Below are 10,534 nucleotides of genomic sequence, written 5' to 3'. Positions count from 1 at the left end.
TTAACCGTCTTTTAGTGCATACAATTTCATTTGTCACTTCACACTACATGTTTCGGCATCATTCTGCCATCCTTAGATGTATTAATCACGTTAAACCATTGCACTGCCTGCCATCAAGTGTCCATTTATAAAATGATATATAACGTGTGTTTGTCGTTCAATAATAAAATTTATTAATTAAAACTACTTAAGGTCTATCATCTTACATGTCGTATATCAAACTCGTGCGTAATGCCATTCATCCTCTATGGCAATCGTTCTTCTTATGCTTTAATTGTGTATATACTGTGTCTCTTGATATGTCTTTCTTATGTGGCTGCGTGCGTTGTATTGCTGGACGTATGTGTGTGTAAAAGACGGTTAATATATACACATTATGGATACGAATCAGTGCAACAGGACACTAAAATACAACATTCATTATATTCGTTCAGTTAATTTATTATTTTGGAAACATGAGCATGTTTCAGATCATGAGGTTTGTAAGACAAAGACAAAATCAACTCCGTGCAGTGTGACTATTTAAGTTTTACCACTTGAAAACTGAGAACCCTTACGTGTTTTGATCCTTACGAATCATCTTCAGAGGGAACAGCAATACTTATTTGGAAACCACTATCACAGTAGATGTTCTGAGTGCTAAATTACACACACACACACAATGCCTGGAATACACAATATTCAACTTTCCACAATCGCAGCAGCCTTCCTGGTATTAAAACTTTGTTCTTTAAGTCAAAATTTTATAAACCATGCAGGTTTGTGTCACTTTCCTATCATCTTTCTTGGAGGGGGCTGAACTTGTGCCGCCTGTCTATCTTGTGAAGGAGATTCTTAGTATCGTCCGTGTTTGTTCGTGGCTTGCTGGACGGAGTTATTTTTGTCTTTGTAATTGTTAGTGTGATGGACCAGAATGAAACAAATAAAAAAAAAAAAGAGGTTTGTAAGAGTTCTGCAATTATTTTAATGCTTTTCGTATATTATTAAATGCAATCTTAATCTTGTTAACAAGAGAGTGTATCAGATTCTCGAGTTTCATTATACTACTGAAATTAATAACAAATGGAAACCTGAGTATTATTACTTCATGTACATGATACATAACACATTAATGTAACTGAAAAGCTATGTTCTGTGCAGCTTTCAGGTATAAGTTGTAAGCAAAGTTATGAAGTTGAATACAAATATCTCTGATGGAAACAGAATTTTCTTTCAAGTTTACCCACAGTCACCTTTCCTAAACACAAGTATTCTATATATGTTACAGTTCAAATATCCATTGAATTTCAGTAAGGGAGTGTTGTATTGATGTAAATGAAATGTTCTTATTTTACAGGCACTGGTGAGAAACTTTCTCCCGATATATAATGTTGCAACCTGATATCTTGTACTGCAGAGATTCTTACTCCATTGTGTGTTTTCTGTTTTTGAACTGAGTTTGATATAATTTAACTCATTCCCATCCAGATGGTTTTGAGTGAAGTAATATTAAACTCAGTTCGAAAACAGAAAACACACAACAGAGTAAGAACCTCTGCAGTACAAGATATCAGGTTGCAACATTATCTATCGGGAGAAAGTTTCTCACCAGTGCCTGTAAAATAACATTTCATTTACATCAATTATCAATTCTAGCTATATGTGTGAACCAGTGATTTTTGGGAGGGAACAGTAAAAAATATGCTGGTGGTATAATAGCATTCTTTCTTACCGACAGGGCAGGTGGTATGATAGCATACCTTCTTACCGACCAAGCCCTCGGTCCTGGCTGCAGCTTTTTTTTTTATTATGAGAATTGCAGCTGGCCACCGCGGCAGAGGTGACGCTTCATGACGTCACGCTGGCTGTGTTGCCCGCCAATAGCATTGAATTGCCACTCCATTGTCTTCATGGTCTTGATGGTTGTGATCGTTATGTTGGTAATGGATGTTGTGTTTAACTACTGTATGTAAGTGGGCAGAGTTAGCAGTATGTCTCTAGGAAGGTAATATCACTGGATGGACGTATAATTATTAAATCTCTCTCTATATAATCGATTTTGAAATTGTAATAATTGTTAGAAGTTTACAGATTGTAATCTTGTTCTAATAATGACGCTAATAATGACCACACTTGGAAGTAACATTTTTTGCATTGTGTGTGTTATGATATGATACTTTATGATAATTAAATTTGTTGAAGATTCCTGGCTTCAGCGGTATGACGTTGTATATTTTGGTAGGAGGTTCCCAAAGTTTCAGAAGAATGTGCCGACCCATCTCCAGAGTCTGCAGGTGACTCTGAAACGTAATCTACCAGATTATACAACGTCACGGCCCAGGAGACATTACCCATAATAGTCACCGCCTGGCAAACTTAAATCTAAGAGTTTCGTTCATATGTAAACTTAGAATTGTCATTCTTAAGCGCGTTTGCGTAACTGTTTTACTGTATGTCCACTTATAGCCCTATACATTTAAGAAATGTGTAAATAAGTTTTTGTTGTTTTATAATTGGTATAATATTTGCAGTTGAAGAGTAGAATAAGTTGAAGCCCAGCTTAATGACATGTAAAACACTAGGCATCAAATATACAGGGCCCTCATCTTATAAAAAAGGAATTTACTGGGCCGTGGTCTCACAAAGGTATACAGCCACTGCGGTAGACAGCAACTATCTGAGAAAAAATGAAAGTAACTTCAAACAGTGGTTGATACATTGGCATTTCAAGAACTGCTATCAGGTGTTGGAAAAGGCATGAAGTCATAAAACTAAAGTGATGAATGACACGTAGCAGTAATTAAATATATGACATTAACATGAAGCATCCCATCCTATAAGTATCAGTATATTAATTCAAAGGCCGTGCGATAGCTTAAGCGGTTAGTCTCTGGCTTCCCACCGCTGCGGTCTAGTCAAGTGGGATTTGTGATGGACAAAGTGGCGCTGGGGCAGGTTTTCCCCGAGTACTTCGGTTTCTCCTGCCAATCCTCATTCCATCAAATTCTCCATAAGCATTAACACGAGTACAGGTACAATAGGACATATGGAAGCCGACGTGCTGAGGGGCCCTAATATGGATTCCACCTTACACTATATGAAATCTGAACTATTGTAATCTACTGTAATCTATTGTAAACAATTTTAAGTATCGTAACTTTCTTCTCTTATTGTAATTAGCCAGTGTACAGTAACTGACTTGTCCTATATCATGTAACAATGATCTATATCGATGAAATAAATAAATAAATAAATATCAAAGGCTATATCAGCTGTGATATAAAAATTATTTTGAAATTATATACTTTAATATCCCTGAAAGCGAAGGACTTCATTACTGTTTCTTCCACTGATTTGTGAACATTCTGCATCATATCCTTGTCCTAAAAATTTTATGTAGGTATGTGAATATTGAACACTTACCTCAACTGGTTATCTAGCAAGTATCATACCATTGGCCAGTGCCATTAACTTCTGTAGGAAGACCTAATGGAAAGCAATTTTTAAAATATACCTAGTTTGTGTGTGTTCCTGTGTAAGGTATAGAGAACAACATGAATAGAGTAGTTACAACCGTGTTAATATTTTGCAGTCACATCATGCGAAAGAATATGTCAGTGGTGAACTTAACAGATGTCTGTAATGCACTTTCATTTTTCTTGAATAGCTTATTGCCTGCACCCACACAACCGGTTTGGGATCTAGATGAAGAGCGAGCGAAAGTGCGTGTACAGTCATCTTCTGTGGTTGTTGCGAGCCCAACAGCTCCGCCATATGGTCAGAGAAGAGGTTGGGTGCCACGATCACTCGAGGTAAGATGTGCACAGGAGGTTGTAGAGAAGTGCCTTGGTTGACAGATCACGACTGCAGTTTTAATATGTGTAACTTCAGTGTTTCAGTTAGAATGCTTACACCAAGACCAGTGTTTGTACAGTGTTTCCAGTCCTATTAACACTTCGCGGACCGGACACCTAGGCCTAGGCATTTGGGTTTTAAACGTGGCAGACCAGTTGCCTAGATTTAGGCTTTTAGGACACGTTATGTTGCAACACTATTCCTCGCTTTGGTGGCCACATGTCTGTAAAAGTACTGCGTAGCTGAGCTTCGGAATGTTTGTTTTCTGAGTCAGCAACGTGACCACTCTATTCCCCTCTCACTCTAAAGAAAAGTCCCTTTGTTCAAGTCGAAGCTTCTATGTGTGAAGCAAGATATTCTCAGTGTCAACATGGCTCAAGCAGTTGAAGGCCGCGCGAGCGCTCGGAGAAGAAGAAATCTGTGATTTGATCTCCGATGAGTTATCTGACTTGCCAACTGCTTCATCTTCTGATAGCGAGGGCAGTGTCATTGGCAGTGACAGGGGCCCCCAAAATATTGTGACCAGAAGAGAAAGTGAAAGTGACAGTGAGAGCTCCGATGAAAGTGCGAGTGCTAGCATTGTGGGGACAGCTGCATGGGGTAAAGTGGACAAAACACCCACTTTGGGAAAGTTTACTGGTGATCCAGGGGTGAGACAAATGCCATCGGACCCTATGCAAGTGTCTGAAGTAGCTGAACTGTTTTCTGGAGATAGTTTCTTTGACATGTTGTGTCAGGAGACCAACAGATACTATCTCCAACACCGTAAGGCGTACGGCAGTACCTATAAGGTGTTGAAATGGGTGGATGTCACTTCAGCAGGGAAAACATTTTTGGCAATAATCATTCTAATGGGGTTTACAAAGAGGGATAATTTGAAAGACTATTTATTGGTCCACTGATCCGTTTTTAGAAATTCCCATTTTCGGCAAATTCATGAGTTGTAAGAGATTTGAACAGATATGGTGGTGTTTGCATTTCAGTAATAATGAACTGCAACCACAGTCAACGGGCAGGCTTTTCAAAATTCAGCCCTTATTAGACTTTTTCGTTGAGAAATTTCAGACAGGTTATAAGCCAGAGCAGCAACTGTCTTTGGACGAATCTGTGATTCCTTGGAGGGGAAGGCTTCGTTTTCGAATGTATAATCCTGGGAAACTCTAAAGTATGGCCTACTTGTTCGTGTAGTCATGGAAAGCACTTCAGGCTATATTGGAAATTTAGAAATTTATTCCGGTGAAGGCAAGAAATTGCAAGAAACTATTGTTTCCATTTTGGATCCCTATCTTGATCAAAATTATCACGTTTATCAAGATAATTTTTATAACAGTGTGGCAACTGCAGAATACCTACTTTCAAGGAAAGTACATATTTGTGGTACAATTAGGGTGAACAGAGGCCTTCCTCCAGATCTGAAAGAGGAATGTAAATCCCTGAAACGTGGTGACACCACATTCAGGAGGAAGGGGGACATTCTTCTTCAGTCCTGGAGGGATACTCGCGTTGTGAATAAGATTTCCACTATTCACAATTCGAGCATGGTCGATGTTCAAAGATGACATGGGCAAGTGAAGAAGAAGCCTCTTTGTATTTCTCAGTACAATATGTTCATGAAGGGAGTTGATAGAGCCGACCAATACTTGGCCTATTATTCCCTTCCTAGGAAAACAGTAAAATGGACGAAGAAAGTTGCCTTGTGGCTTATAAATTGTGCCCTTTTCAATTCATTTTTGGTTTTCAAAGAGCTAAACGAAAATTCACCTTTGAAATACAAGGCATTGCTCATGAATGTGGCAAAAGCCTAGGCTACAGACCTCACGGCGGTGGCAGAACCTGCGTCAGACACAGACGTAGTATGACCGGGACCATCTACTCCCACCCCACGGAAGCATCATATGGACCCCCCTGGGCGACTCTCGGGTGATATGCGGAAACATAGCCTTGCGAAAATTGTGATGAGCGCACAATCGACGGGGAAGTATCCTTCTAGGCAGTGCCATGTGTGCGCTGTGCACAAGAAGCGAAACAAGACTTCCTATGTCTGCAAGTTCTGTGTCATGCCTCTTCACAGAGCAGAATGTTTCCAGAAATATCACACTCTGAAGCACTTCTAGGAGCTCTGGTAAGTCTTCTCCAAAAATTTTAGTTCATAAAATTAATTAGGAGATTTTATATTAATTTTTAAAGTGAACAGTGCACAAGTTAGGGTAGTAGGTTTAAAAACGCCGGTCCCCAGGGTGAATTAAATATTTAAATCACCGGTCCACGAAGTGTTAAAATGGAATTCAGGAATGTAATTTTAAAGTACATGTTTGTATAGTTGATATTTTTGGTGTAAAAAGTAGATTCGTGTAATGAATGAAGGAAAAAATGTTATTGTAGGCTTGGAATATGCCATAACAGTAAAATTTGCTGGTTTAGGTACTGGATATATGTAATCATGACTGTAAACTAACTAGATATTGTTTTATGTATAAATTGAATTTTTTGCTGAATTATTCAGTAATGAATTACCTCAACTGAGATTTTTCCATGGTCTCAGTATGATTTGTCAGGACATAACAGATAATGACCACAGCTTGTCTCACGTATTTGAACATTCATCGTGATCTTGTCATTCGTCATTTATGCTACAGATTTATGAATCTTCATAAAATAATTAAATAATGAATTAAGAGATCATAAACATTTGTCATATTTGTATGTACATAATAGGTGTGAAACCTTTCCTGTCAAAGCATAAGAACTGACAGATTTTGAACATTGTAAATGTTGGCTTTAAACTCTAATGGAAAATATATTGTGACATGTCAAACCGTTGTTGGGCAACAGGATGTGGATTGAGTTACTACAAAGACAGACTCTTGATAAATGGTCGGTTGCCAAGTTATGCAACAGTAAGGAGAGCAGTGTTTCTCCGTGCCGTGCCAAGCTAAGCTGAAGCGTGCTGGTTGCTGTGCAGCGTTGCAGTAAACATCTCTCAGCATCGAAGAAAGTCGTTTTCTGGGTTTAGGCACCGTGTATTCTTCGTTTTGGCCGACGTTTCGGAGGAACGTATCACCTCCATCTTCAGAGCAGGTGAATGGCTCAGAATGGAGAGAGCAGTAGCTACTGCTCTCTGCATTCCAAGCCAAAACGAAGAATACACGGCTCCTAAACCCAGAAGACGACTTTCTTCATAGTCGTCGCCGTGAAAACCTCAAAACTTACATCTCTCAGTATAGTTGCCCAGCATTGCCTCTGTAAACACAGCAGTTACGCAACAGTGAAACGAGGTGCATTTTCTGCTGTCCGACCGAGGCTTTATAAGAGAAACTGAAATAACTAAGGAGCGACTATTTGGAGTATTCAGCAGAGCAGAAGTCAATCAGTCATGGGAAGAAGAAGAACCGAACGCATGGTTAGAAGATTTTATGTGTGATAATCAGTGAGAGTTTCTGATAACTGAGAAGGTATTGGGAGTGTGTAAATCAGTGACACTTGTATAGCTCCCATGCACGATTTAAAATAGCACTGAAACTGTACTTAAATACACATTCATTCTACTCTGTTGATGAATACCTATTGTCTAGAAAATAACTTGCGTATCTTTAAATAGCCTTGTGTGTAGTCACTGTGTATTCTTGGTTTGTGTTGTGTGAGAACTCCTTTGGGACTGTACATGTGTTTTGTATTTATATGACATATTTCACATCCAACAGTCATTTTGACTAACTTTGGATCCCTGGAATGCAGTGCAATGTAATGTAATGTTATACTGTATATGAGTGAAGAGATTAGTGTGTTGGGTTTGTAAATTGTGTAAACCCGCAACAGTGTTACAATTAATTGTAGTTACAACTTGTAAGTTGTTAATAAAACCAATTAACAATCAGAATGGCATCCACAGTAGACCAATCATGTTACAATATTAATGAAATCTAAGTTTGCACTAGTGTGAGATGTATTACCAAAATGTATGATTTTCTCTGCAGAATTATTTTTAAATGCATGGTGCACAGGGAAAGCAATTTTAATCTACAGTTTAAAAATTAATTTTCTGCAGTTTACTTCCAGCATTCCAAGAACAGAGACATCAAATATTGTGGTAGAATGGTTAACACTCCTCCTCCATATTGTCATGTGTAAGGGGGTATACATGACGAAAATAATGGGTTCTAGATCAGATGATTGGATTTATTGGCACTTCAGTTACAGTCTCTCTTAATTACGATTAATACAGTGCTATTGCTGAATTACACAATTTACGGTTCACTGTTACACGTGCACTAGGATTCTTAGCCTTTACTTGTCATCCCCTGGGAATGCGATTAAAACAGTCTCACTGTGACTAAATCTACTCACATACCAAGTCTTCACCGGCAGACTTCTAATTCTTCTTTGACTACGAACTTCCCGTGGCTATCTCCTACTGACAGCTGAACTGCTGTGTACTGTTGAATTCCATTCTCTTCACTGAACTAGCTACAAGCAGACTTGCATCGTATGGCTGTGGCACAGAAAATTCAGAAGCCACAGTTCTACTGTTGCATGACGCAGACCACTTAGAAAACTCATGTCAAGTGATCGCTACCTAGCGAGTTCATTGGCACACTGGACCTACAGAAAACATGTCATGTGATTGCTAAGCACTGTTTTGGTGATGTCACCATGGACACAAAGAAAACACTGCTCCATGATTATTGGTCGCATGTGTGTTGCAGGCTTTGCCTAACAGTGGATTTACATGTCACAATATTTTGAAGCTCCTGGAGTTGTATCTCAGTGCAGAGACTGGCTATGTTTGCTCAAACTTCTTGTGGTTTTCGTTAGTCTCTCTAGGGAGATGCTAGGATAGTACCAAAAATTAGGCCATAACCACTTCCTTCCATGTCCTTTCCAATTCATTATGCCTTGATCATTCTGCTTTTCAGTGCTTTATAATCTAAGCTACTTTAATCGTCCCCTACCCGATCAGTGCCCCTGGAGTGAAGCGCCACCTCCTAACTGCCCCACCCGTTGACCTACGTTGATCTTTGGCTGCTGGCTGCTGGACTGCTACGGGCGACGGCGGCTACAGCTGGCTTTACCCTGCTTCACTTATCCTACTTTCACACCTCTGATCTTTACAGGGATGGGTTTGATTTGGGCGCCAGTAAACTGCTACCAACAGTTTACAGATTTATGGGAGGTGTGAAGGATGGATAGGTGGGTAGCTAGTTCTGCCGGTAGAGCTAAGATTCAGTTCTCAGGTCCTTTGGCAGGGCCCTGCTCAGGAAGGGAAGTAGGAACTCGTATTACAACACACACACACTTTGTTTCACCTGGCACTTTATTAAATTCTTGTCCCTAATGAACGACACTAACACACTACATTCAACTTCTGTCCGCGAGGTTTGAGATCGCTAAAAAAGACTCCCTCCAATGAATTCTTTTTTAGAATATGCGTCCGAATCGTTTGGGATTTTGAATAAGACTCCCCTTGCAGAATTTGCGTCCGAATAGTTCGAGATATTGCATGCAACTCCTCGAATGCCTTCTCCTCGCCACTCTCGGAGTCCCCTCAGTCCACAAGTCAACTCCAGAAGTTACGAGGATTGGTCATTTTCAAAAAATGGGAGTACACTAATTAATTATTCCCCCCAATCCGTTTAGGGATTGCAGGGAATATAGGCGCTAAAACTTACGTAAAATCTGTCAGTAGCTTGACAAATGTTACGCTTGGCTTGGGGTTGGGAGACCACTCATCTTTTGAGTTATGGGTTCAGAACTGCCACTTATTGTGTTTTCCAAAGATACAGACAAGTAAAATTTCTTGTGACCTTCTAAAGAACCAAGCTGCTAGGGGTCTTCTTCTTTCGTTCAGATTCTGCCTTGACCAGTCGCTTTCTCTTTTATTGTCTTTTTCAGTGGAGAGTTTGGGCTAAAACTCCTTCTTGAGGGGAAGAAGTAGCCTATGTGCCACTCGTCCATTTGCGGTATGTTACAAGTAGACCTAACCAAACATGTTAATTTACCCGGATCCAAACATTCTACCAAATTAAATCGAGCTGGGGTAGGCAGATCGGTTACACTACTGACAATCTATATAAATAAAAATGTAAATGTTCGTTTGTTACCCCTCGAAAATCTCCGAAAGTTCTTCACCGATTGCTTCGAAATTTTGATACAACGTTGCATTCGAATGCGCGCGTGTTTTTATATGCCTATTATATACATGTCACACCTTTGACAGGTAAAAACATGCGTCTTTTGAAAAACATCGCCATCTGTTGTAACGTGTTTGGAATTCAGAAGAGTCGCTTCTATGGAAACGCTAGAACAGACCGTTGCATAGGAAGTAACAATGGCGATACTGTTTTCCCAACAGTAAGCCGTTGTGTCGAGAACATCGAATCTCCACGGTTACGACGAATACACGGAGCGTTCCCACAGAGACAACGCAATAACAATGGGTCATTGCGTAGGAAACGCGGAATGAACAAAGCACCGTTTCCACGGTTATAACAGAGACTCATTTGCATAGCAGCGGCCGAGGGTATAAAAGGTATGAAGGGTATAAAAGAAAGACTGCGCTGGCAAGAGCCAGCAGCATATACAAAAGACAGACCCCTCCTCTCGTCAGAGAAGGCGCCCCACAGAAACAAGACCGTAACTGTCAAGCGATAATAATTAATATCTGGTCATGAGCCCCATAAGACTTACTGACTGACTGACTGAC

The 10,534-nt window shown here is 39.8% G+C and overlaps 1 protein-coding gene across 1 annotated transcript in view; it reads left to right on the top strand.

Annotated features, from left to right (window-relative positions):
• Positions 1-1,876: 1,876 nt before the first annotated feature.
• The window catches only part of LOC111874601 (puff-specific protein Bx42), a 19,779-nt gene continuing 11,121 nt past the window's right edge, over positions 1,877-10,534 (top strand). Inside the window, exons 1-2 of the mRNA XM_023870231.2 lie at positions 1,877-1,984; positions 3,647-3,791. Coding sequence (XP_023725999.1) covers positions 1,971-1,984; positions 3,647-3,791 — 159 coding nt within the window. The 5' untranslated portion in view covers positions 1,877-1,970. The remainder of the gene's footprint in view (positions 1,985-3,646; positions 3,792-10,534) is intronic.

The sequence above is a fragment of the Cryptotermes secundus genome, unplaced genomic scaffold, assembly GCF_002891405.2.
Source record: "Cryptotermes secundus unplaced genomic scaffold, Csec_1.0 scaffold1598, whole genome shotgun sequence".
Taxonomy (NCBI): domain Eukaryota; kingdom Metazoa; phylum Arthropoda; class Insecta; order Blattodea; family Kalotermitidae; genus Cryptotermes; species Cryptotermes secundus.
Note: the sequence above shows the minus strand (reverse complement) of the source record. Positions and strands in the feature narration are given on the sequence as shown.